General features: G+C 48.1%; 2 protein-coding genes across 3 annotated transcripts in view; one reads left to right on the top strand and one right to left on the bottom strand.

The window, feature by feature from the left end:
• Window positions 1-13,006, top strand: part of LOC144676135 (interleukin-1 receptor type 2-like) — a 31,454-nt gene extending 18,448 nt beyond the window's left edge. Inside the window, exons 3-8 of one of the 2 annotated variants that reach the window (XM_078536645.1) lie at window positions 3,556-3,648; window positions 5,168-5,233; window positions 8,568-8,703; window positions 9,483-9,619; window positions 11,650-11,698; window positions 12,765-13,006. In XM_078536645.1, the coding sequence (XP_078392771.1) occupies window positions 3,556-3,648; window positions 5,168-5,233; window positions 8,568-8,703; window positions 9,483-9,619; window positions 11,650-11,698; window positions 12,765-12,825 (542 nt within the window). In that variant the 3' untranslated portion in view covers window positions 12,826-13,006. The remainder of the gene's footprint in view (window positions 1-3,555; window positions 3,649-5,167; window positions 5,234-8,567; window positions 8,704-9,482; window positions 9,620-11,649; window positions 11,699-12,764) is intronic. The other variant, XM_078536646.1, reaches the window with a different exon arrangement.
• A 6,380-nt stretch (window positions 13,007-19,386) lies between these two features.
• numa1 (nuclear mitotic apparatus protein 1) overlaps window positions 19,387-27,615 on the bottom strand; it is a 41,935-nt gene continuing 33,706 nt past the window's right edge. The window contains exons 12-15 of the mRNA XM_078536647.1: window positions 26,259-26,483; window positions 24,882-25,001; window positions 20,739-20,900; window positions 19,387-19,891 (exon numbers count right to left, since the gene is read on the bottom strand). Of these exons, the coding sequence (XP_078392773.1) occupies window positions 19,850-19,891; window positions 20,739-20,900; window positions 24,882-25,001; window positions 26,259-26,483 (549 nt within the window). The 3' untranslated portion in view covers window positions 19,387-19,849. The remainder of the gene's footprint in view (window positions 19,892-20,738; window positions 20,901-24,881; window positions 25,002-26,258; window positions 26,484-27,615) is intronic.

Below are 27,615 nucleotides of genomic sequence, written 5' to 3'. Positions count from 1 at the left end.
GGAAGCAAATCAGCAGAGGCATTAGTGGAGTACAGAAAGTGCAGTGTGGAGCTTAAGAAAGCAATTAGGAGAGCAAAGAGGGGATATGAGAAAGTTCTGGCTGGTAAAAGTAGGGAAAATCCCAAGATATTCTATAATTATATCAATGGGAAGAGGATAACCAGGGAAAGAGTAGGGCCCATTCGGGACCAAGGGGGCAATCTATGGGTGGAGCCAGAGGACATTGGTAGTGTGTTGAATGAATACTTCACATCCGTCTTCACCCAAGAGAATGAGGATGAAGGTATCAAACTCGGGGAGAGAGACTGCGAGGTTCTTGAGCAAATTGATATAGGGAGCGACAAGGTATTGGAGGTGTTGGCAGGCTTAAAAGTGGACAAATCTCCAGGTCTGGATGATTTGTGTCCCAGACTGCTGAGGGAGGCAAGGGAGGAGATCGCAGGGGCTCTGACCCAAATTTTTAATTCCTCTCTGGCCTCAGGGGAGGTGCCAGAGGACAGGAGAACAGCTAATGTGGTTCCGCTATTTAAGAAGGGTTGTAGAGATAAGCCAGGGAATGACAGGCCAGTGAGTCTCACATCAGTGGTAGGGAAACTATTGGAGAAAATTCTGAAGGAGAGAATCTATCTCCACTTGGAGAGGCAAGATTTGATCAGGGATAGTCAGCATGGCTTTGTCATACGGAGGTCATGCCTAACAAATTTGATTGAATTTTTTGAGGAGGTGTCCAGGTGTGTAGATGAGGATAGTGCAGTTGATGTAGTTTATATGGATTTCAGCAAAGCCTTTGACAAGGTCCCACATGGGAGACTTATAAAGAAGGCAAATGCACATGGGATACAAGGTAATTTGATGAGGTGGATTCAAAATTGGCTTAGTTGTAGGAGGCAGAGGGCGATGACAGAAAGATGCTTTAGTGACTGGAAGCCAGTGTCCAGTGGCGTACCACAGGGATCTGTGCTGGGTCCCCTATTATTTGCCATTTATATAAACGACATAGATGACTATGTGGGGGGTAGGATTAGTAAGTTTTTGGATGACACAAAGATTGGCCAGGTGGTTAACAGTGAGGTTGAGTGTCTTGAGCTACAGGAAGATATAGACGGGATGGTCAAATGGGCAGATAAGTGGCAGATGGAATTTAACCCTGAAAAGTGTGAGGTGATACACTTTGGAAGGAGTAATTTGACAAGGATGTATTCAATGAATGGCATGACACTAGGAAGTTCTGAGGAACAAAGGGACCTTGGCGTGTGTGTCCATAGCTCTCTGAAGGCAGAGGGGCATGTTCGTGGGGTGGTGAAAAAGGCATATGGGACACTTGCCTTTATCAATCAAAGTATAGATTACATAAGTAGGGAGGTCATGTTGGAGTTGTATAGAACCTTGGTGAGGCCACAGCTGGAGTACTGTGTGCAGTTCTGGTCACCACATTATAGGAAGGATGTGATTGCACTGGAGGGGGTGCAGAGGAGATTCACCAGGATGTTGCCTGGGATGAAACATTTAAGTTATGAAGAGAGGTTGGATAGGCTTGAGTTGTTTTCATTGGAGCAGAGAAGACTGAGGGGTGACCTGATCGAGGTGTACAAGATTATGAGGGGCATGGACAGGGTGGATAGGGAGCAGCTGTTCCCCTTAGTTGAAGGGTCAGTCATGACGGGACATTAGTTCAAGGTGAGGGGCAGGAGGTTTAGGGGGGATGTGAGGAAAAACTTTTTTTACCCAGAGGGTGGTGACGGTCTGGAATGCGCTGCCTGGGAGGGTGGTGGAGGCGGGTTGCCTCACATCCTTTAAAAAGTACCTGGATGAGTACTTGGCACGTCATAACATTCAAGGCTATGGGCCAAGTGCTGGTAAATGGGATTAGGTAGGTAGGTCAGGTGTTTCTCACGTGTCGGTGCAGACTCGATGGGCCGAAGAGCCTCTTCCGCACTGTGTGATTCTGAGTTATTGTGATCTGGAAGGCGCTGCCTGAAAGGACGGTGGAAGGAGATTCAATCCTAACTTTCAAAAGAGAATTTGATGAGTACTTGGAATAGGGTAAATTGGCAGGGCTATGTGTGAAGGAGCGGGGAATTGGGACTAATTCAATAGATCTTGCAAAAAGCTGGCACAGACTGAATGGGCTAAAGGGCCTCCTTCATAGAATAAAATAGCACAGAAGGAGCTCATCCAGTCCATCAACTTTGCCTAGGCTCATTTGTTGAGCAATCCAGTTGCCCCCATTCTTGCCCCGCTCCATAATCCTGCAATGTTTTTCCCGTTTCAAGTATTTATCCCAATTCCTTTTGGATAGTTTCCATTAAATTCCCTTCCACCGCCCTTTCAGGAAATGCATCCCAAATCCAGCTGTTCATTGCCAGACGAAGGTTTTCTGCATGTTGCCTCTGACCCTTCGGCCAACCAACTTTAATTCTTGTCAAAAAGCAGCTTACTGCAGACGCTGGACATCTGAAATAAAAACAGAAAATGCTGGACGTGCTCAGCAAGTCAGGCAGCCCGAGCAGTTCTAATGAAAGGTTGTCGACCTAAAATGCTAACTTGGTTTCTCTCTGCACAGAGGCTGCCAGACCTGCTGAGTTTTCCCAGCGTTTTCTGTTTTCACATTAATCCTGTTCTCTGGTGATCAACCCTCAGCCATTGAAAGTTTTCTCCTTATTTATCAAACCCCTTCATGTTTTTAAAGACCTCTATTAAATCTTCTCTGAGACTTCTCTTCTCTAAGGAGAGAAATCCCAGATTCCCCAGTCTATCATTCTGTGAATATTCTGCTTGTTTATTTGCAGAGGTTAGACTTGGCTCGAGCAAAGTAGCTGGGTTTCAATGATAATTCTCCACTGCAAAGGGTGGGAGGGCCAGTCAGATGCTGTGTAACTACAATCACCAGGCTTTATTATTTAATTTCTGCTCCAGTAGGTGAAACATCCTTAAGGGGATGAGCAGAGTACTCAGTGTTAGGAGAAACTCCCCCTGCTCGTCTTCAGAATACTGTAGAGCCAAAGGATCTTTTACATCCACCTGTGCAGGCAGATGGGACCTTGGTTTAACATCTGATCCAAAAGATGACACCCCTGACAATGCGGCACTCCCTCAGTACTGACCCTCCAACAGTGCAACACTCCCTCAGTACTGACCCTCCGACAGTGCAGCACTCCCTCAGTACTGACCCTCTGACAGTGCAGCACTCCCTCAGTACTGACCTTCCGACAGTGCAGCACTCCCTCAGTACTGACCCTCCGACAGTGCAGCACTCCCTCAGTACTGACCCTCCGACAGTGCAGCACTCCCTCAGTACTGACCCTCCGACAGTGCAGCACTCCCTCAGTACTGAACCTCCGACAGTGCAGCACTCCCTCAGTAATGCACTGGAGGGTCAGCCTAGATTTTTTTGCAGGCAAATCCTGGAGTGGGTCTGGCACCCGAACTTTGTGTATCAGAAATGAGAATGTGTACAACCGAGTCACAGGTGGCTAATTGGAATTAAGATTGAACAAGTCAGAGATTTATACTCCAGACCATTTTCTTGAAATATTTTTTGTTCTTTTATTCCAGGACAGAAAATACTCTGGTCCAGTGTGATGTCTTTGTTGATGCTACTGAATGGATATGTCACTGCTCATATTTCAGATGGAGCCAAAGACCGAGGTAACTACAGGGAGAGAGAGAGAGAGAGAGAAATCTCCCAGGGTAACAAACCTGCTGCTCAGTTGACAGGTAGACTTGGGAATTGCTGCTTTAGTCCACTGAGATGTGATGTCAGTTACAGCGAGGAGAGTAATGAGGACGGAAAATACATTTACATCCGGACATACGAGACTGATGGCAGAAAAAAGACCAGCTGCTGCATTGAGCCAGCGCCGCATTTGTAAGGGGCGGAGGATCCTGATTAACATTCCCTCCCAATCTCCCTTTCCTTCAGTTCCCCAGTGTTCAACTAAGCATGTCAGATCCTGGGAGAGGCAAAAAAAAGCCCCGGTGATAACGAGAGAAAAGCACTCAGGGAAATTCCTCCCTCTGACCTCCCTCCCCCTCCCCGCCAGCCTGCCAACAGTCGACTGAAGCCAGCCCAGGAGAGCACGTGGACCACCCCCTTCACAGACACGGTGACTCAGTGGGTAGCACTCCGGCCTCTGAATCACAAGGCTCTGGGTTCTGGTCCCACCCTTGCCCTTGAGCACAGAACTCAAGGCTGAGACTCCAGTACAGTACAGAGGGAGTGCAGCACTGTTGGAGGTGCTGCGTTTCAGATGAGACATTAAACTGTGGTCCCATTTGCCTGCTTGGGTTCATGTGAAAGACACTATTCTGAAGAAGAGCAGGGGAAGTTCTCCCTAGGGCTAATATTTAACCCTCAATCGACAGATGAAAGCGAAATACTGCAGATTGCTGGAAATCTGAAGCACAAACAGAAAATGCTGGAAAAACTCAGCAGGTCTGGCGGCCTCTGTGGAGAGAGAAGCAGGGTTAGCGTTTTGAGTCTGTATGGACTGCTCTGAAGAAGGGTCATATGGATTCGGAGAACTTTTTCTTCTTTCATTCATGGGATGTGGGCTTCTCTGGCTGGGCCAGCATTTATTGCCCATCCCTAATTGCCCCTTGAGAAGGTGGTGGTGAGCTGCCTTCTTGAACCGCTGCAGTCCAGGCGGTGTAGGTACACCCACAGTGCTGTTAGGGAGGGAGTTCCAGGATTTTGACCCAGTGACAGTGAAGGAACGGCCGATACATTTCCAAGTCAGGATGGGGAGTGACTCGGTGGGGAACTTCCAGGTGGTGGTGTCCCCATCTATCTGCTGCCCTTGTCCTTCTAGGTGGTAGAGGTTGTGGGTTTGGAAGGTGCTGTCGAAGGAGCCTTGGTGAATTCCTGCAGTGCAGTTCACACAAAGGGGAGTGGAAATCTGGAACTCTCCACAAAACGCTGCCGAGGCCTGGGGGTCAAATGAAAAATTCAAAATGAGGTCTGTTCAATGGCAAAGGTAGGAAGCAAGGCAGGTGGATGGAGTTAAGATCCTGATCACCCGTGATCTAATTGAATGGCAGCACAGGCTCGATGGGCTGAATGGCCTCTTCTTGTTGCACCGATTGGCGGCGGATGGACTGTGTTTGCAGTTTTCGGCCCCATGTTGTCTATTGACCATGTCCAAGTAAGTTGTTTCTGTCCTTGCAGGTTCTGGAAGGTATGGTGCTCCGAAAATCACCCTACCAGCTAGCACGACCATAAACGCTGAGCCGGGTAAGTACATTCGTCTTTGGCCCCGTGAATCACTGGCACGAGAACCGCTGCTGTAATTGATGGCACCACTGGCACAAGTATTGAGCTGGACAGAGTAAGAGAAACGCTCTGGGTTTATTCCCAGACTGTGCTGAGCTAACTGGGATATTGCGACCAGTGGCAGAACTGTTAACCTGGGAAGGAAATGGGGAGAGCAAAAAATAATCAGACATGGGTAGGAGACTATAAGTGTTCAAATAAACCAGTAACAGCTGAGGTTCAGTGGGAAGGCCTCCCACTGCTCAGGAAGAAGGTTTGTAAGTTCAATACCCACTCCAGAGACTTGATCCCAGGCTGACACACCCAGTGCAGTACTGAGGGAGTGCCGCACTGTCGGAGGGTCAGTACTGAGGGAGTGCTGCACTGTCAGAGGGTCAGTACTGAGGGAGTGCTGCACTGTCAGAGGGTCAGTACTGAGGGAGTGCTGCACTGTCAGAGGGTCAGTACTGAGGGAGTGCCGCACTGTCGGAGGGTCAGTACTGAAGGAGTGCTGCACTGTTAGAGGATCAGTACTGAGGGAATGCCGCACTGTTGGAGGGTCAGTACTGAGGGAGTGCTGCACTGTCAGAGGGTCAGTACTGAGGGAGTGCTGCACTGTCAGAGGGTCAGTACTGAGGGAGTGCTGCACTGTCAGAGGATCAGTACTGAGGGAGTGCTGCACTGTCAGAGGATCAGTACTGAGGGAGTGCTGCACTGTCAGAGGATCAGTACTGAGGGAGTGCTGCACTGTTAGGGGGTCAGTACTGAGGGAGTGCTGCACTGTTGGAGGATCAGTACTGAGGGAGTGCTGCACTGTCAGAGGGTCAGTATTCAGGGAGTGCTGCACTGTCAGAGGGTCAGTATTGAGGGAGTGCCGCACTGTCAGATGGTCAGTACTGAGGGAATGCTGCAATGTCAGAGGATCAGTACTGAGGGAGTGCTGCACTGTCAGATGGTCAGTACTGAGGGAGTGCTGCACTGTCAGAGGGTCAGTACTGAGGGAGTGCTGCACTGTCAGAGGGTCAGTACTGAGGGAGTGCTGCACTGTCAGATGGTCAGTACTGAGGGAGTGCTGCACTGTCAGAGGGTCAGTACTGAGGGAGTACTGCACTGTCAGAGGGTCAGTACTGAGGGAGTGCTGCACTGTCAGATGGTCAGTACTGAGGGAGTGCTGCACTGTCAGAGGGTCAGTACTGAGGGAGTGCTGCACTGTCAGAGGGTCAGTACTGAGGGAGTGCTGCAATGTCGGAGGGTCCTCACAGATGCCATTGGATTCAAAACAGCAATATAGCAGCATAGTAACGTTCAGTACATAATAGTTAAAGTTAATGTATTGTAGTTCACTACACACACCATATAAATATGAAAATCTGTGTATTTAAAGTACTTTGTAAAAACATTATCATTTTATATACTCATGGAGGTTTCAGCCAAGTTCTCAAGATTGTCTGGTGACAGAAGACAGTGAAGCCCCTCTCCCCAACCCCTCCCCATCCCCACTCACTTATTCACCAGCATTTCTTCTCCACCTGCCCACCCTGCCAAATCCTGCAGGCTGCACTGCATTAGACATTATTCCAGCAACAGTACTGAAGACTTGTGCTCCAGAACTTGCCGTGCCCCTAGCCAAGCTTTTCCAGGATAGCTAGAACACTGGCATCTACCTGGCTATGTGGAAAATTGTCCAGGTATGTCCTGTGCACAAAATGCAGGACAAATCCAACCCGGCCAATTACTGCCCAATCAGTCTACTCTCCATCATCAGTAAAGTAATGGAAGGGGTCATCAACAGTGCTATCAATCGGCACTTGCTTAGTAATAACCTGCTCACTGACACCCAGTTTGGGTTCTGCCAGGGCCTCTCAGCTCCTGACCTCATTACAGTCTTGGTTCAAACATGGACAAAAGAGCTGAATTCCCGAGGTGAGGTGAGAGTGACTGCCCTTGACATCAAGGCAGCATTTGACAGACTGTGGCATCAAGGAGCCCTAGCAAAACTGGAGTCAATGCGAATCAGTGGGAAAACTCTGCTGATTGGAGTCATACCTAGCACAAAGGAAGATGGTTGTGGTTGTTGGGGGTCAATCATCTCAGCTCCAGGACAGCACTGCAGGAGTTCCTCAGGGTAGTGTCCTTGGCTCAACCATCTTCAGCTGCTTCATCAATGATCTTCCTTCCATCATAAGGGAAGAAGTGGGGACGTTCGCTGATGATTGTACAATGTTCAGCACCATTCGCGATTCCTCAAATACTGAAGTAGTCCATGTCCAAATGCAGCAAAACCTGGACAATATCCAGGCTTGGGCTGACAAGTGGCAAGTAACATTCACGCCACACAAGTGTCAGGCAATGTCCATCTCCAACGAGAGAGAATCTAACCATCGCCCATTGACGTTCAATGGCATTACCATCAATGAATCCCCCACTATCAACATCCTGGGGGTTACCATTGACCAGAAACTGAACTGGACTAGCCATATAAATACTGTGGCTACAAGAGCAGGTCAGAGGCTAGGAATCCTGCAGTGAGTAACTCACCTCCTGACTCCCCAAAGCCTGTCCACCTTCTACAAGGCACAAGTCAGGAGTGTGATGGAATACTCCCCACTTGCCTGGATGAGTGCAGCTCCCACAACACTCAAGAAGCTTGACATCATCCAGGACAGAGCAGCCCACTTGATTGGCACCCCATCCACAAACATTCACTCCCTCCACCACCGACACACAGTAGCAGCAGTGTGTACCATCTACAAGATGCACTGTTGGAATTCACCAAGGCCCCTCACTCCTCCTGGCTCTGGCCACACCGCATACGTCGGTGGCGAATTTCAGAGAAAAGTTATTTAAAAAGGCCGATTTCCATTATTCAAATGGCAAAAATGTCTCATCCCTGGTGGCTTCAGAATGCTTTCTGTAGATTGCAGTTGGGTCTCTCAGTAGTGTCTGTTTCACTGCACCTTTTAAGCATAGCCCCCTGTTATCATGTAAATACAGCAGCCAAAATTTATTTTATGCCCAGAAAAGGGGCCTCGGTTTAAAAGTCTTAGCTGAAAGATGGCACCGCTGACAGTGCTGCACTCTCTCAGTACTGCGCCGGGAGTGTCAGCCTGGACTATAGGACTCAATAGTACGGAGTGGGAGTCGAATCCACAACCTTCTGGCTCTGGGGACAAAGTGCTACCCACTGAGCTACCCACACAGCTGAATACCTTCAAACTGCACCAGGACAGCTATTCTTCCAGGGCAGGAATGTTACACACTGAATAGGGGCTAAACCACCCAGCCATTTACAAACTGAATCTTTGTTTCCCTGTAGGGAAGTCACTGGAGTTGACCTGCCAAGCAACTACTGGCTATTCCGACAAATTCTCCACAATTATTTACTGGTTAGCCAATCAACAATTCATCGAGGATGTGTTTGAGGACGGCAGAGTGAAAGAAGGAAGGGAAGTGTAAGTTTAAAACGTTAAATACAACGTGGTGCAAAGATCTGACTAGGGCTGTGATCCCTGAGTCATCTTCTTCCTTACCCACTGTCTAATGGCCCATTGGAAACTCCATGCCTAGGCTGGCCCAGGATAATTGGTGGCATGGATCAGGTATTGAGGAGTAGGTTGGTGCCATAAACCTTCAGGGCAGAAGGTGGGGATGGCACCCCCGGGATTGGGGGGGTGAGGTTGGGGAGAGGCAGGGTCTGCACCAGGGGTTGGGCCTCTGTTAAGGTAGTTTCAGGAGTGTCAACAGACAGAATTAGACACTGAGCCACAAAAGGGAATAATAATAGGGCAGGTGTCCAGAAGCTTGGTCAAAGTGGTAGGTTTTAAGGAGCATCTTAAAGGAGGAAAGAAAGATAGAGAGGTTTAGGGAGGGAATTCAAGATCTTAGGGCCTCGGCAACTGAAGGCACGGCCGCCTATAGTGGAGTGATTAAAATTGTGAGGGCAGAATTGGAGGAGCCCAGAGATCTGAGTGTTGTGGATATAGGAGCGGTTACAGAGATAGGGAAGGGGCTGAGTCCTCACAGCGGGTTGTGCATGAGGCTGATGCCGATGGCTATTTTTTTAACGTTGCAAGTGGAGTGAGAGTTGCAGCAAGTCAGGTGAGCATCCTTCTCTGGGATTAACGGTGCTTAATCTGCTAAATTCCAATTGATCTTGAAGTAACTGTAGCCACTTGCTCAGCCAGTATTTCCACTGGAAATCACTGTGTCCTGTCTCTTCCATCCCCAATAGATTCCTGGCTAAAAACGGAAAAATGCTTATCCAGAAGCGTCTGAAGTTCACCAAGGTCACACCAGAAGATTTCAAGACTAACTTCACGTGTGCTGTGATGAATCCCAGTGGAAGCTCAGTGAAAAACATCACTTTAGGTAAGTGAGCAGCAGGTGGCGATATTGCTGCACAATCGAGAGCAGCTTCAGAATATGAGGGAAGTGAAGATTGTAGCTCGTCAACCGCATTTGAAGGAAAGGACTTACATTTCAACGGCATCTTTCACCACTTCAGGATGTCTCAAAGTGCTTTAAAGCCAATGAAGTTTAGTCACTGATGTAATATAGGGAACTGTGGCAATAACGTGATATAAGTTTTAGTGATGCGGGTTGAGGAATAATTATTGCTCGAGACACCAGTGATAATTCCTCTGCGCTTCTATCAAATACAGCACCTCTGAGAGTGCGGCACTCCCTCGGCACTGACCCCCTCCGACAGTGCGGCGCTCCCTCAGAGCCGACCCTCCGACAGTGCGGCGCTCCCTTGGCACTGACCCCCTCCGACAGTGCGGTGCTCCCTCGGCACTGACCCCCCCTCCGACAGTGCGGCGCTCCCTCAGAGCCGACCCTCTGACAGTGCAGCGCTCCCTCGGCACTGACCCCCTCCGACAGTGCGGTGCTCCCTCGGCACTGACCCCCCCTCCGACAGTGCGGCGCTCCCTCAGAGCCGACCCTCTGACAGTGCAGCGCTCCCTCGGAGCCGACCCTCCGACAGTGCGGCGCTCCCTCGGAGCCGACCCTCTGACAGTGCGGCGCTCCCTCGGAGCCGACCCTCCGACAGTGCGGCGCTCCCTCGGCACTGACCCTCCGACAGTGCGGTGCTCCCTCGGCACTGACCCCCCCTCCGACAGTGCGGCGCTCCCTCGGAGCCGACCCTCCGACAGTGCGGCGCTCCCTCAGAGCCGACCCTCTGACAGTGCAGCGCTCCCTCGGAGCCGACCCTCCGACAGTGCGGCGCTCCCTCGGAGCCGACCCTCTGACAGTGCGGCCCTCCCTCGGAGCCGACCCTCCGACAGTGCGGCGCTCCCTCGGCACTGACCCTCCGACAGTGCGGCGCTCCCTCGGAGCTGACCCTCTGACAGTGCGGTGCTCCCTTGGCGCCGACGCTCCGACAGTGCGGTGCTCCCTCGGCACTGACCCCCCTCTGACAGTGCAGCACTCCCTCGGCACTGACCCCCCTCTGACAGTGCAGCACTCCCTCGGCACTGACCCCCCTCTGACAGTGCAGCACTCCCTCGGCACTGACCCCCCTCTGACAGTGCAGCACTCCCTCGGCACTGACCCCCCTCTGACAGTGCGGCGCTCCCTCGGCACTGACCCCCCTCTGACAGTGCGGTGCTCCCTCGGCACTGACCCCCCTCTGACAGTGCGGCGCTCCCTCGGCACTGATCCCCCTCTGACAGTGCGGCACTCCCTCGGCACTGACCCCCCTCTGACAGTGCGGCACTCCCTCGGCACTGACCCCCCTCTGACAGTGCGGCGCTCCCTCGGCACTGATCCCCCTCTGACAGTGCGGTGCTCCCTCGGCACTGACCCCCCTCTGACAGTGCGGTGCTCCCTCGGCACTGACCCCCCTCTGACAGTGCGGCACTCCCTCGGCACTGACCCCCCTCTGACAGTGCGGCGCTCCCTCGGCACTGATCCCCCTCTGACAGTGCGGTGCTCCCTCGGCACTGACCCCCCTCTGACAGTGCGGTGCTCCCTCGGCACTGACCCCCCTCTGACAGTGCGGCACTCCCTCGGTACTGACCCCCCTCTGACAGTGCGGCGCTCCCTCGGCACTGACCCCCCTCTGACAGTGCGGCGCTCCCTCGGCACTGACCCCCCTCTGACAGTGCGGCACTCCCTCGGCACTGACCCCCCTCTGACAGTGGTTGGAGATGTTCAAGCAGAAGTATCAAAGCCACATACGACAACAGACTTGTGGTTGCAATTTGCCTGAGCGGATGTGCATATTCCAAGTTGCACAAGTTTTCTTCATTGTTTTGACCCAGCCCCAGCTCGTGCCATTGACTTATGGGCAGTCAATGAGTGAGACGCCTGACAGTAACAATGCTTTCATGCGACTAGCGGTAACTGAATAAAAATAATGGGTTAAACTCATCTCCCTCCTCATCATTAAATTACAGTGCGAAAGAAGGAATCACTCTCAAAGACTGGCCCATGCAGAGGGAACTGGTAAGAATGATCATTTTTTGATGAATTCCTTCTCCCCTCCCTTTGATGGGGACAGATTTTCCTTCAATATTACTACCGCTTTCAATTAACTAGACTGACCAGGCGCTGTCTGAACCCACAGTCATTTGTTTTTATTCGTTCATGGATGTGGGCATCGCTGGCAAGGCCAGCAGTTATTGTCCTTCGGAGCAGTTAAGAGTGAACCCCATGGCTGTGGGTCTGGAGTCACACGTAGGCCAGACCGGGTAAGGACGGCCGACTTCCTTCCCCGAAGGACATTAGTGACCCAGATGGGTTTTTAATGACAATCCATGGCTTTTATTTATGAAACTAAGCACTCTCCACAGCATCTGCAGAGAGAGAAACAGAGTTCACGTCGAGCCCAATGTTGACTCTCCTTTACAACCAGATGCTGACGGACCTGCTGGGTATTTCCAGTACTTTCCGTTTTTTATTTCAGATTTCCAGCACCTGCAGCATTTTGTTTTTATTATGATGGCATTCTCAAGGTCGCCATTACCGAGACTTGATGTCAATTCTGGATTTTTAAAAAAAATAAATTAATTGAATGCTATGGTGGGATTTGAACCCATGTCCCAGACTATTTCGCCTGAGCCTCTGGATTATTAGCCCAGTGAGACATTGACCACCATCTTCTAATGCTTTCGTCAAGGGATGAACTAAATCTCTCCCATTCTGGCACTAAACCTGAACCCTTCACTCCTCAACTGTGCCGCTGCCTCCTACATCCATGACCATCTTTTCCACCACGCCAACCCTCCAATCAGGGTTCAGCCCCTGCCATGGCAACGCAACAGTTCTGATCAAGGTCACAAATAACATCCGTGACAATGGATCTCTTGTCTAGAGCAGGTTCAATATGGAATTGTAAATGGGAATTCAACAGAAAAAAAATCTGCAGGGGCTATGGGGGAACGAGCAGGGGCAGTGGCGCTAATGGGGTCGCTCTTTCCAATAGCCAGCACAAGTACGATGGGCTGAATGACCTCCTTCTGTATTGTGTGCGATTTCAATCCGGTTTCTTTTGTGTTTTCAAATTTTGCAGCAGTGGCAATTGGAGGCTTATCCACAAACTAACAACAGCGACGCAGGGAAAGATTCAGTGAGGTGAAGTTATAAGAAACAATGCTGGAAGCAAGCTAACGCTGTAAAGGCTACACTCTGCATCGCTGCGATGAACCGCCCAAAGCAACAGGGGAGATATCCCAAGGACTGACAGCCCTCAACATCTGCTACCAACCACACCACTGTATAGTGCATGAAAATTAAACACAACAAATTCACACTACCTGGACATGGTACGTTTCATTTTGGTATTATTCTCGTTTTGGAGGTGACAGCCATGGCTGGAAAGTCGTGGATCATGGATTCAAGTCCGACTTCGAAGACCTAAACACCATAGTCTAGCCCCACGCTCTCAGTGCAGTACTGAGGGCGTACCACACTGCCCAATGTGCCGTCTTTCACCTAGGAAGTTCCCACAACTGCTATTGGAAGAGCAAAGGAGTTCTCCACATTTATCCCTTAACCAATATCACGGACGGACTATCTTATTACTGTTTGCGGATCCTTGCTGCACACAAACAGATGGCTGAGTTTCCTATCTCAACAGCTGTCAAGTGGTTCGGGACACCATGTGGTTGAGAAGGGTGCTATAGAAATGAAAGTCCTTGCTTTCTTTTAAAAGTGGACACATGGAAACCAGGCCCATGTGTTAACTTTACAACACTAAGATAGTCACCCAAAACTGTTAAGTTTGAATGCTTAAAACAAAACTTGCGGTAATCAAGATCACTGAATAACTTGGGGGCTTAAAAAAAATCTAATTTTGAAGTTTTTAAATCAGAATTAATGGTACTGCTAATTTGCTGTTTCACGAGAATGTACATATGATAGTATTGTTAAAGGTTTATTTACTGCACTGAGAACATTACAGCTGCTATTTAATTATGGTACAAAAATAATCCACAAGCCGGCAAAGCTTTCACTCACAAAGATAACAGTGTGCTGGAGTAAATGACAGAGCAAAGGAGCTGGATTAATGACATCTTTCAGAGAGCCAGCATGGGTACGATGGGTCAAATGGCCCCTTCAGGGATCTCAGAATGATACAGCGTGGAAGGAGGGTGTGACCGAGTTCGAGAAAATTTGATGCTATGTAGAGAGTGAAGAGAAGGAAGGGGATAATGCGAAGGTGGAGTTGATCAGGGAGAACAAAAACTGCAAAAGCAATGAAAACAGTTTGTCTCAGTTGCTGATTTAGAGGGACCTGGGTGTCCTAGTGCATGAATCACAAAAGGCTAGTATGCAGGTACAGCAGGTAATTAGGAAAACTAATAGAATGTTATCATTTATTGCCAGGGGAAATGAATACAAAAGTAGGGAGGTTATTAAGTTATACAGAGCACTAGTGAGACCACATCTGGAGTCCTGTGTACAGTAGTGGTCACCTTTTTTAAGGAAGCAGTTCAGAGAAGGTTTACCAGACTAATACCTGGAATGCGCGGGTTGTCTTATGAGGAAAGGTTGGACAGGCTAGGCTTGTATCTGCTGGAGTTTAGAAGAGTAAGAGGTGACTTGATTGAAACACAAGATCCTGAGGGGTCTTGACAGGGTGGATGTGGAGAGGATGTTTCCTCTTGTGGGAGAATCTAGAACTAGGGGTCACTGTTTAAAAATAAGGGGTCACCCATTTAAAATGGAGATGAAGCGAAATCTTTTCTTGGAGGGTTGAGTGACTTTGGAACTCTCTTCCTCAAAAGGTTGTGGAAGCAGAGTCAATATTTTTAAGGTGGAGGTGGATAGATTCTTGGTAAGCAAGTGGGTGATAGGTTATCGGGGGGTAGGTGGGATGCAGATCTGAGGTTACTATCAGATCAGCCATGATCTTATTAAATAGCGGAGCAGGCTCGAGGGGCTGAATGGCCTACTCCTGCTTCTTGTTCGTATGCCCGTATATTCAAGAGAACAACACTGGAGCACGCCATCGGTACTGCATCCACAACCTTCTAACTCCAAGCCAGCTGAGACCAGCTGCTACTCGCCAGCCATGGCTCAGTGGATAGCACTTTCGCTTCCTGAGTCAAAACTGAGAGGTCAAGTCCCACTCCAGAGACTCGCGCACGGTTTGACATTCACTAATTTATGTTGACGCTCCTGTGCAGTTCCGCACTGTCGGAGGGTTAGTCCTGAAGGAGTGCCACACTGTCACAGGGGCAGTACTTGAGCAAGTGCCGCACTGTTGGAGGGTCAGTACCGAGGGTGCGCCGCACTGCACTGTCAGAGGAACTGTCTTTCAGACGAGGCATTAAACGGAGTTTTCATCTGCCCCAAGGTGGATTCAACCACCACTATTCCAAAAGCAGGCGCGTTCTCCCTGGCTCTTTTTTTCCAGTACATTGATGACTGTATCAGTGCCATGTCCTCCTCTCAACCTGAATTGGAAGAACTCTCAACTTTACTTCCAATTTCCATCCTTCTCTTAGTTTCATGTGGCCCATCCCAGACTCTTCCCTTCCTCGACTCCCCTGTCTCCATTTCAGAAGATAAGCTATCGACTAATATTTATTATAAATCCCACCGACTCCCACAACTACCTCGGTTACATTTCCTCACACCCTTTATGGATTCCATTCCATTCTCCTAGTTCCTCCTTCTCCATTGCACCTGTTTTGATGATGTAACCTTCCACACCCACATTCGAGGTGTCTTCTTTCTTCCTTCAATCAATTTTCGCCCCATCCTAGTTGACAGGGCTCTTGACCGCGTCTGCCACATTTTCCACACTTCTGCTCCGAGTCTTTCCCCTCCCTCCCAGGACCACAATAGGTTTCCCCTCATCCTCACCTTCCACCCCACCAGCGTCTGCATTCACCAGATCATTTTCCGCCACCTCCAGCATGTTGTCACCACCAAAAACATCTTCCCCTTTCCTTTCAGAACTCTGAAGGGACTTCCCTCCATAATACCCTGGTCCACTCCTCAATCACCCCCAACACCCGTCTCCTTACCACAGCATCTTTCCATGCAGTGATTTACTTGTACTTCTTACAACATAGTATACTATATATTTGCTGCTCACAAATGTGGTCTCCTCTACACTTGGGGGATGAACATCTGTTCAATCCACAAGCAAGGACCCCGAGCTTCTTCTGGCCTGTCATTTTAATTCTCCACCTTGCTCTCACACTGACATCTCTGTCCTTGGCCTGCTGCACTGTTTCAGTGAAGCTCAACTTAAGCTCGATGAACAGCGCCTCATCTTTCGATTAGGCACTTCACAGCCTTCTGGACTCAACATTGAATTCAACAATTTCAGACGATAATCTCTGCTCCATTTTGTTTGCTTGTTTTGGTTCTCTCTTACACTCAGCAGCACATCTCTAGGCACAGCTTTTGCTTCTTTTCTTGCCCCATCACACCATTCCCTTTGCCCTGTAAGACCAACTCTTCTGTCATTCATTCTCTCCTGCCTTCCACCCTATCACAGACCTTCCTTTAGTCTCGTCACACTCGCCCCTTGCTCAAAACCTATTTTATTTATAACTTTTCCCAGTTCCGATGAAAGGGCATAGGTCTGAAACGTTAACTCTATCTCTCCACAGATATTGCTCGAGTATTTCCAGCATTGTTATTATTTGTGAAAGACGCTATGTAAATACAGGACCTTTTCTCTCTCTCTCTCAGCTAACCAGCAACTACTCTCACAGCTGCTGAATATTGGGGAGATTCCAGCTTATTTCATAGTTTTTAAAAGAGTTAACTCCACCCAGTCTGCTTCAGAATAGATCTGCTTTGCTAGTGTCACATTTCCTTCAAAAATTACAAGTAGAATTTATGCAACAAGTACATTTATTTTATTAAGTGGAGACAACATTTAAGATTACATTGTGCATTCAGAGGGACTGCACTGGAGAGAGAAAAACACAGTCTAAACACCTTGTATAAAAAAAATTAATATTTTTTTAAAGCCTGCTTTAGAGAAAGCAAATAGTACATCATTTCAGACAGTAATATAGTCAGTGACAAAAATCACTACAAGCTCAGTCAATGCCCCACTGTCTGCAGACCCATCAGCCAGATAATGGGACCACCAGGAAACTCCTTCTCTGACCACCTACCCCGACCCCACACAAACTAAGCACACAGTGGGTCACCAGAACCTGACCGATTCTCAATCAGTACAAGTGCTCGATAGTTCCTGCTTATGCCGGCTGGTGTTGATACGAAGGGGGGCACTGGGAAGCAACGAAATATAAATGGGGGAAGGAAAGTTCTCTGGATCGGGTTGACCAGTGGCTGGAAGGTGAGGAAAAGACGGATTCCGTGACAAATCCTTCTGTGTTTCCCGCTGGCATTCCCTCCTTCACCCACATGCCTGCAGTGCTACCCTGCTTTCATCCCATGGATGCTTTTACACAGGGTGTGGACGGAGTTTCAAGCTTAGCTCTGAACAGTGAGCTAGGCCTGCTTTATAAACGTATCTTTAAAAAAGTCTCTCTCCATGGTGACCATGGGCTCACATGGGGTGGGGGTTGGGATTCTGGGAGTCACTCACACTCACTCCCCACTGAACCCGAGAGAACAGGTTTCACTTCGCAAATCTTTGAATCACGGATTCAAGATACTACAAGGTTTGCCTCACCTTTCCACATAGTGCTCAGGATCCTCCACACGGACAGACACGCACTCAGGCACACACACGTATGCACTCAAATACATGCATGCACGCACTCACGCAACACACACAGGCACAAACACGTGCAGAGTTAATGAAAACTTTTTGAGTTTCTCTCCAACTTTTCTTCAAAGGAACCCGACTTACCTAGAAAACACACACACACACACACACACATACACAGACACACGCACATTCTCACTCTCTTGCTGTTTCTCCAGCACCGACAGGTCTAGCCAGATCCTCAGTTTTATTTTAATGAAAAGATTTAAAGTGTTTCCCAGACTGGCATTAGGCATCCTAAAAATTAAATAAATTTGTGCCCTTAACCAGCTGGGATTTTGTGACCAGCTCAGACAGGCTGGCATGACTGAAATTAGCTGTGTGTCTTTAAGAGTCCAATATTCAACTTCATTATACCTACAAGAGCTTAAAACAGGCTTATCATAATAAACACGCAATCACTGATTAATAATGTCTACATATACATAATGCAGCATTGCGGTATTCAGGAGGCAAACTTGTACAGAGACCAGACCTAAAAGGACACGTCTGTTAACACTGCCAGGATTAATTTAGTGTTCTACAGACAGTGGCACTGGGGGAGTTGGGGCCCCTCCAGCAGCGGCAGGCTGGCAACACAGAGTGACTTGCAACGCGATTCCCAGCATCAGAAGCCTGTATACAGGAGCTGCTGGAACATCAACAATGAAAACTTTTACTTATCTAAAGAAAAAATTGGGAGTAGATAATTGGATAACATCAGGTAAACTGAGTCTTAGTGTAAGGGAGCCAAATGATTCAAATCCACCTAATGAGACAAAGGCAGCACTTGCTGCTCAGTCTTTCACTCGAGGGGGGGGGGTGGGGGAGATATATAAAAAGAGGCTGCAATCTGAATCTGATCCCTGTAAGCCCCCCTCCAATTTCTTCTCCTTTCTCTACTCTCTCTCCATTCTAACCCCCAATCATAAATCTCAATGTCAGCAAGTTCTACATAACCTCACTTTTTTGAGTCAAGGATGGCGTATTAGCCAAGTCCGACCGACTAACTATAGACACAAGGAGCTGTGTCTCCTGAGTGAGGCTAATCCTAAACTAAATCCCCAAAGCATCCCCCAACCCACGGACTGTTCCGCTCAACAACGTCCGCTCGCTCTCAACTCATCTTGACTTGGCAAGGCAAGGCCAGGCTGTCTCATTCTCTGGGGCACAGCTGGGAGGGGACAAGGTGGCGAAAGGCGAGCGAAAGCCAAGGTCAAGAGCGCCCTCAAAAAAAGGGGGAAGCCGCTGCCTGGTGCTGCTGGTCACACGCACACAGGAAACGAGGGGTTGAAATCACACTGCGCGATGTCAGCAGCCAGTGTGTCAGCCTGGTCTCTGGGAAACCGTTTCGTGGTTTTGAAAAAAAAGCAGGGCCGGGGGAGGGCTGCTCAAATTTAACAGCGCTCAACACTTGCCTAACTACAGCACAAAGTTATTCAAAGTATTTCTCTGCTAAAAGTCACACACGGCAATTTCAACTGAGCAAGAAAGTAAAAGCAGAGGAGAGTGAAAGAATTATAAAACAGCCAGAAAGAGCCTGATCAAAAGGGTCCGGTTGTTAATGCCCCCTCCTCCAGGTCTGCCCAAACAGCCACTCATTTCCACTTTAAGACAGGTTACCAGATCAGGTTTCTGTTCTCAAGCCTCGTCACCTGTACAGCCACAATGCTTGACAGCTACAAACTAACTAGCTGCAGGAATACTCCATAAAACCATACAGTGGCAGTGCTAAATTTCAGTCCCGAGGGCAGAGTGTGGGGGTGGGTGGCGTGAGGCATCTTGGAATCCCCTAATTCGGGCATGGGATCAGAAAGTGCTCTGGGGGTGAGGGGAGGTGGGGGGCAGGGGAAGGGAAAGCAGAGGTCCAGCCGAAGCTGGGTAAACTCGGTCCCTGCCCCCACCCCCCTTGCTTAGGGCACTGGGCCTCAACTTGTATGTTTTTTTTAATTAAGTCACGCGCACAAACCCACCTTCTGCAGATGAGAAGTGCCGAATGCTGCCACTGTACAGCCTTATCAAAAGGAGAAAACTGCTTCAAAAGCACCAACAGGAAAATTTACAACAGGGAAGGCTTGCAAAAGGACGTAAGAAATATAGTTCGATAGAAAGTTTTAGCTGCGATCCTAATACTCGAGTAACCAGTATGAGCATTCAAAACTAGGAGGCAGGCGTATAACAGGGAGTCAGTTAACTCACCCTCCCAACACTACTGTACTCTACGCTGACTGGTATTCAGTCTGACCTCGTTAATCACTCTTAAGGCAAATTGTTTCATTAAAAAAATAAAAGAGTAAGCCAGCAGTTTGCCCGACTGTTGTCCAGGCAGAACGGGTCTTCACAAACATCCAGTCCTGGGCGGGTTAGGTTCCTGGCTCAGGGATCTTGTTAAACCGCCCTCCAATCAACACTCACATCTTCATGTTCCTGAGCATTTTGCGTCGGCCACCCTCCTGAAACAGAAGCAAAAGCAGGTAAGCAGGGGCCAGAGAGCAAAGCAAATGGCATCGTGATAATGCCCAGATCCCCCGAGTTTAGATGCTGGTCGAGGGGTAAACATTGGCCCCAGAACGCCAGGGACAACACCCTCCCCGTTTCGCGATACACGCCGCCAGTATTACCAGCTGCTGGGGGATGGTGTCGCAGGAGGGCAGCATTGTCTGACAGGCTGGTTGGTCCACAGTGAGCACAGGTGGATCCAATGGCAGGGGAGGGCAAGGATGAGCTTACTAGTCTCTCTTCCACCACCACCACCACCCCTGACTCCACTGCTTCTTACACGTGCAGGTGTGCGCGTTTCATTGTGATGGCGCCTATGGTGAAATGGCCTACGGACATACACTGACGGACACCAGGCCAGGTGCCTGCAGCAAGGGTTGGAGAGGGGGCGAGGATCGGGTTCGGGGCACCATGGGGGTGTCAGAATGGAGATGATTCAAGTAGCAGTAATCAGATGGGGAACGATGGCCTAATGTCTATGGTTTTGGACAAACAGAGAATAAGAGTTCAAATCCCTAAAGGGCAACTTATATTCAATAAAGCTGCTGATTTGTGGGCTGCCATCAGTTAAAGTGACCGCAAGGGTGTTGGATTTTTGTTAAAAACCCAAATGGTTCACTTAGGGGGGAAACCTGCCACCCCTACTCACATCTGACTCCAGTCCCACACCAATGCTTAACTTTTAATACTTCCAGCAAAACTAGGGATGGGTAAGACACACCCACAACCCAACAAGTATTAAAAAAACACCAGCTTTTCTCCTGACTGACTTGTGCCCCTGCCTTTTAACCAGCTACTTACCTTTCTAGAATTTGATTTGGGAGATTTCCTGGGTGATTTCTTTGGGGTTTTCTTGGGGGTTTTGCTGGGAGTTACCCTCTTATTGATTCCCCTCAGCAGAGTGTTGCCCAACTTTCGAGGTGTGTTCAAGACGGTGTAAGATATCGACTTGCGTCTATTGTCCTGGGAGGAGGGAGGAAGAAAAACAAGAGGTAAATGAAGGGAAGGGAAGTGGGAACCAAAGGGGTTGCGCAGAAGCTTCTCTCCATACAACAGGCTCCAATGGGAAAGGACAGGAGAGTTTGCAAACCTGCAGCTGATGACTGAAGCTCAGTGCAGTGCAAGGAAGGTCAGTTGACAGGTGAAAGTGTTGATGCTGCAACATGCTTTACTGTGGAAGAGAACAACTGGATTACACAGAATCACAGAATGGTTACTGCACAGAAGGTGACCATTCAGCCTGTCGGGACTGCACTGGCTCTGAAGGAGCAATTTACCTAGTGCCACTCTCCGTAGCTCTGCACATTTTTCTTTTTCAGATAATAATCCAATTCCCCCTCGAACGCCTCAACTGAATCTGCCTCCACCACACTTCCAGGCAGCACACTTCCAGGTCTTAACCACTTCTTTCCTTGTGTCTCCATTGCTTCTTTTGCCAATCACCTTAAATCTGTGCCCTCTGGTTCTCGATCCTTCCACCAATGGGAACAGTTTCTCCCCATCTACCCAGACCCCTCATGATTTTGAATATCTCAATCAAATCTCCTCTTAACCTTCTCTCCTCCAAGGAACAGGGTCCCAACCTTTCCAAACTATGTAACCAAAATGCACCACTGATCTCCAAAACATGAGGCCAGGAGATGGGATAATCCCTAACCATCACACAACCTCCATGACCAGCATTAATAAATCACATCTAAAAGGCTCTTGAACAGAGAATTGGAAAATAATGCATGACATCTGTTTTCGCGAAAGCCATTTAATAAAAGAAAGTCTTTACTCAGTCTGGGTCTAAACGTGACTGGGTCTAAATGTGACTCCAAGCTCACATCAACCTGATCCATTCTGAGCAGCCTCGTGAGTCACTCAGTTGCATCAACCCACTGGGAAGGAACACTCACCTTCCATGAATGTGCTGTGTCAGATCTGCCTGCTACCAAATCAAAATAATAATTCGATTCACTAAACCTTTCCCGACCTGATGTCATGTATTGGTGTATATGCTTCACTCTACAATCCGGGCAACTTGAACTGCAGAGGACCGTATTGTGGGGCAGGAGATGGTCACAGTCTTCAGATTTCAGTACAAAATTCCCACAACGTCACCGCAGGTTAAATGCATCACACGGGCCAATACGGGAAACACAGATGGAAAAGCCTTCTCATCACTACGTCATGTATCTGTCACTATACAAAGATGAACAAACTTGCATTTCTTTGACACCTTTCACAACCTCAGGACATCCCAAAGAGTTTACAACCAATGATGTATTTATTGAAGTGCAGGGTTAGGAATATCTCATTTTATGATTCATAAGCTTCAGATTATAATTTTTAATCTAAATTTCAATTTCCAAATTAACAGAAGGCATTTGATAAGGTGCCACATCAAAAGCTATTGTAGAAAATAAAAGCTCAAGGTGTGGGGGTAACATATTGGCATGGATAGAAGATTGGCTAGCTAACAGAAAGCAGAGTAGGCATAAATGGGTCTTTTTCTGGTTGGCAGGATGTGACGAGTGGTGTGCCACAGGGATCAGTGCTGGGGCCTCAACTTTTTACAATTTATATAAATGACTTGGGTGAAGGGACGGAAGATACTGTTGCTAAATTTGCTAATAACACAAAGATAGGTAGAAAAGTGAGTTTTGAAGAGGATGCAAGGAGGCGACATAGGAGCATAGATAAAGGGAGTGAGCAAAAATCTGGCAAATGGAGTATAATGTGGGAAAGTGTGAAATTGTCAATTATGGCAGGAAGAATAAAAAAGAAAATGATCTAAATGGTGAGAGATTGCTGAGGTCTGAGATTCAGAGGGATCTGGGTGTCCTAGTGCATGAATCACAAAAGGCTAGTATGCAGGTACAGCAGGTTAATTAGGAAAGCTAACAGAATGTTATTGTTTATTATGAGGGGAATTTAATATAAAAGCAGGAGGTTATAGAACCATAGAACACTACAGCACAGAAAACAGGCCATTCGGCCCTTCTAGCCTGTGCCGAAATATTATTCTGCTAGTCCCAATGACCATAACCCTCCAGACCTCTCCCATCCATGTATCTATCTAATTTATTCTTAAAACTTAAGAGTGAGCCCGCATTTACCACGTCAGATGGTAGCTCGTTCCACACTCTCACCACTCTGAGTGAATAAGTTCCCCCTAAACCTTTCCCCTTTCACCCTAAAGCCATGTCCTCTCGTGTTTATTTCTCCTAATCTAAGTGGAAAGAGCCTACTCGCATTTACTCTGTCTATACCCCTCACAATTTTGTAAACAAAATTATGCTTCAGTTATGTGTACAGTATTGGTCTCCTTATTTAATGGGGGATGTAAATGCATTAGAAGCAATTCAGAGAATGTTTACTAGGCTAATACCAGTAATGTGCAGGTTGCTTTATGAGGAAAGTTTGGACAGGCTAGGCTTGTATCCATTGGAGTCAAGAAGAGGAAGAGACGATTTGATTGAAATCTTCAAGATTCTGAGGGGACTTGACAGGTCGCATGTGGAGAGGATGTTTCCTGTTGTGGAAGAATCTAGAACTAGGAGTCACTGTCACTGTTTAAAAATTTAAGAAAGAATTTTTTTCCCTCAGAGAGTGGTGATGTTTTGGAACTCTCTCCCTCCAAAGGTGGTGGAAGCAGAGTCTCTGAACATTTTTTAAGGCAGACCTAGATAGATTCTTGATAAGCAAGGGGGTGAAGAGTTATCAGGGATAGGCGGGAAGGTGGAGTGGAGGTTACAATCAGATCAGCCATGATCTCATTAAATGGCAGAGCAGGTTTGAGGGGCCGAGTGGCCTACTCCTGCTAATTCATACGTGCATAAATTTTTAAAGGCAAAATAAATTAAAACACCCTGGTTTGAGAAGCTGGTAAAGAAACCTAAAGAAATCATAGGGTGGCCTATGTTTATTTAATAAGGTCAGAAGTGGAAGTGGAAAAACAATAAACAATGGGCTACCTCTCTATTTTGGGAAACCATACGGGGAACATATCCTTTATCGGGACAGCTGTAGGCACGTCCACCAAGAAGCTCAAAAGGGAAGGTTTGGGAATTGAAGGTAATTAGTTTAAACTTCTATCTGGACATCTCAGGTGCGACATGTTACCATGGGGATTGGCGGGAGGGCTTTTTTTGTTGTTCTGGATTTTTATTGGCGTGTTTTCTCATATAAACAGGTGGTCAGCCTGGGAGCAGCTCTGAGAAAGGCAGAGAGAGAGAGCCTGCCAGGGGAACCAAAAGCAGAGTGTGGAGGGGCGGGCGGCAGCTTCTGACCTGGAATCACTAAGCAAGAATGCAGTGATCTTGCTTGATCTGGGGACTCCACAATTGTGAGGTTTTGAAGGAAAGTTGAAGGGTTCGCCTAGCCAGATGCTAGTGGGAGGGCCCCAAGAAATCTCAGACCTCGGAGAATAGCGGTAACACGAAGGAGAGTCAAAGTGAATTCCTGAGAGCTGTGGCACAGCTTGATTTGGTCCCAGGAGGAGCGAAGGAACCCTCAAGGTCCTGTAAAGTATCGGGGAACTCTTGGGGTGGAATTAGAAGTTGAACAGGGAGTATCCTGTTGAGATTTCCAGGTTTAAAGTACGAGTGTTTATAAAATGTAGTGCTACTACTAAGCTAGTAGTAACAGTAAAAGTTTTTGTTTAAAATGTGAAAGCTTTTGGCGCAAGCATAATTCCCAGTTAATAACTGAGAGTTTGAATTTCTTTTTAAAAGTTACTGGTCTCTACCAAGATTGTAACAGCAGTTACTATTGTAATGTAGGAAATGTGGCAGCCAATTTGTGCACAGTAAGATCCCACAAACAATAATGAGATAATGACCAGATAATCTGTCTTAGCTGAGGGATAAACATTGGCCAGGATACCAGAATACTTATTAATACTGGTTCGTCCTTTCTTTTGATCTAAAATTGGGCTGCAGTAGCGGAGAAATGCACCTGGTTCTTGGCCTTATTTTGAGTCAGGCGCTTGGCTTGGCTCTCAAACAGCGAGTGGCCACGTTTCTCCTTTTCCTTTGGAGTCAAGGGCCGTGGAAAACAGCTCAGTTGCTTCTTGGCCTGCAAATTAAGGAAAAATCATTTAAGTGCAGAAAGAATTACAAAGGAGTGCAGACACTGTACACTGACAGATCTGCACTGTGTACAACACTCATTCATTCAAAGCAGTCTCAACTTCAAAACCCAGTCTTAATCAATGTTCAGGTTCCATTCCCCTCAGAATTTACATGCAACGTACAACACACTGCTATGCCAGTGTTAATGCTCTGCACAAACTTCCTTCTACCCGCTCTTCATCTCACCCCGTCAGCGTATTCTTCTATCCCTTTCTTCCTCATTGTATTTATCTAACTTCCCTTTAAATGTATCTATGCTATTCACCTCGACCACTCCCTATGGTAGTCAGTTCCACATTCTCACCGCCCTCTGGGTAAAGAAGTTTCTCCTGAATTCCCCATTGGATTTAATAGTGACTATCTTATGTTTATGACCCCGGGTTTTAGGCTCCGCCACCCTCCCCCACCACAGTGGGAAAATCTTTATATCTATCCCATTAAGCCCCTTTATAATTTTAAAGACCTTTATCAGATAACCTCTGTGCCTCCTCTTATCAAGAGCAAAGAGTCCCAGCCTTTTGAGCCTTTCCAGATAGGTATAGCTTCTCAGTTCTGGCATTGTCTGTGTGGCTGGGAATTGGCAGACTCACCCTCAGAAGCTCCAACCGCCAAGCTGTGCAATTAGAAACAAAGACTTGTATTTATATCGCACATTTCACAACCTCAGGTTGTCCCAAAGCATTCTATAGCTGACGGTGTACTTCTGAAGTGCGGTCACCATTGCAATGCAGAAAACACTGCAGCCAATTTGCACACAGCAAGGTCCCACAAACTGAAACGATTCAAACGACCAGGTAGTCTGTTTTAGTGAAGATTGGGAGGGGCAGAACTCCTCGGATCTTCAGAATAGGCCATGGGATCTATTATACCCAGCTGAGGGGGCAGACAGCATCTTAGTTTAACACCACTATCAGCATGTAGTGGTTGGTGGATCTTGTGTGCAAATTAGCTGTCACGTTTCCTATAACACTGACTGCACTTGGCAGGGGGGGAGGGAAGATACTTAATGGGCTGTCAAGCGCTTTGGGACATCCTGAGGTTGTGAAAGGTGCTGTACAAAATTAAAATTTTCTTTCCTTTCGGAAACCTACGGAACAGAAAACAGGCTGTTCAGCCCAACAGATCCGTCCCAGTGTTTTAAGGCCCACATAAGCCTCTGCCCACCAAAGTGAATGGGCTATGGCTCTCAGCCTCTTCTTACCTCAGGGGTGCCCGATCCCTGGTGTGTCTCCTCGGAGAGTCGCTTGCGCTGGCGAGTGGTGACTCCTTTCCAGTTGGGCTCACGAGAGTCGGAGGACAGCCTCTTCAGGCGGCTGGTGCTCATCTCCTTTATCTGCTGGGGCAGCAGGGTGGCCCGTCTGAGAGTCTCCTCAGGGTCTCCGAGCCTCAGCTCGTCCTCAGTGATCATCGATTCGTTGGTAGCAGTCTGTTGGGGGGTGGGGAGAGAGAAGATGAAAGAAAAATAGTGATTAATTTGTTTCCAGGAGACTTTGCACTGGAGTAAAGTCAACAAGCTTTGTTGAGTTGCCTTTGAGGAACTCCTCTTCTCCTCCCCAATTGGTCTGAGGGTTTTGCTGGTGTCTCCCAGGGATTGGGGAGGGGGTTTTAGGATAGGAGGACAGTAGCACAGCAGTAATGTTACTGCACTAGTAACTCAGAGGTTACTATGGACTAATGATCCAGAGACAGGAGGTCAAATCCTGCCACATCAGCCTTTTTGTCCTTTTATTCTTTGATTGGATGTGGGCGTCACTGGCAAGGCCAACATTTGTTGCCCATCCCTAATTGCCCTTGAACTGAGTGGCTTGATAATCCATTTTAGGGGACAATTAAGAGTCAAACACATTTGCTGTGGATCTGGAGTCACATGTAGGCCAGACCGGGTAAGCACAGAAGGGGAAGAAACCTGCTGCCCTTACCCAGTCTGGCCTCTATGTGACTCCAGATCCACAGCGATGTGGATGAATCTTAACTGCCTTTCAAAATGGCCGAGTGAGGCACTCAGTTATATTCAAGGCCAGCTTCTCAAGGACAGTCCGGGATGGGTAATAAATGCTGGCCTTGCCTGCGATGCCCACGTCCCACGAATAAATTAAAAAGTCTGATGAGGGCCGTTGTGAGCTGATGATCTGGTAACTCTCCCCTGATATTTTCTCCCCCTGACATTTCCTGATGTAGGGCAGGGAATTAAGAATCGGAGTGATGATGAAGTAATCTGAGAAGGTGAGTTGGTGAGGGCACTTGCTGAATTAAAAGAAATCAGGAAGTGGGCGGCACTGGGAAGGCCTGCATTTATTGCTCACTTCTAGTTCCCCTCAGGTGGCAGCGATGGGCATTCCACATGAACCAAATCAATACAAGGCTGATATTTGAGTTATGCCACGTGCTGCTGGTTCAACAAGCTCACCTTTGCTCGGATACAGAGGAAGGGGAGGAGGCCATTCAGTCCCTTCAAGCCTTAACTCCACTGATCCTGCCAATGATCACATCACCCCATAACGTTTCCTAGTGGCCAGGGTGCGACTCCTGGTCTGTGATCTCTGGCCAAGGGCGCCAAG

This window comes from Cetorhinus maximus, unplaced genomic scaffold (genome assembly GCF_964194155.1).
Source record: "Cetorhinus maximus unplaced genomic scaffold, sCetMax3.hap1.1 HAP1_SCAFFOLD_1387, whole genome shotgun sequence".
Lineage (NCBI taxonomy): Eukaryota > Metazoa > Chordata > Chondrichthyes > Lamniformes > Cetorhinidae > Cetorhinus > Cetorhinus maximus.
The sequence above is the reverse complement of the archived record's forward strand: the minus strand, read 5'-3'. Positions and strand labels throughout refer to the sequence as shown.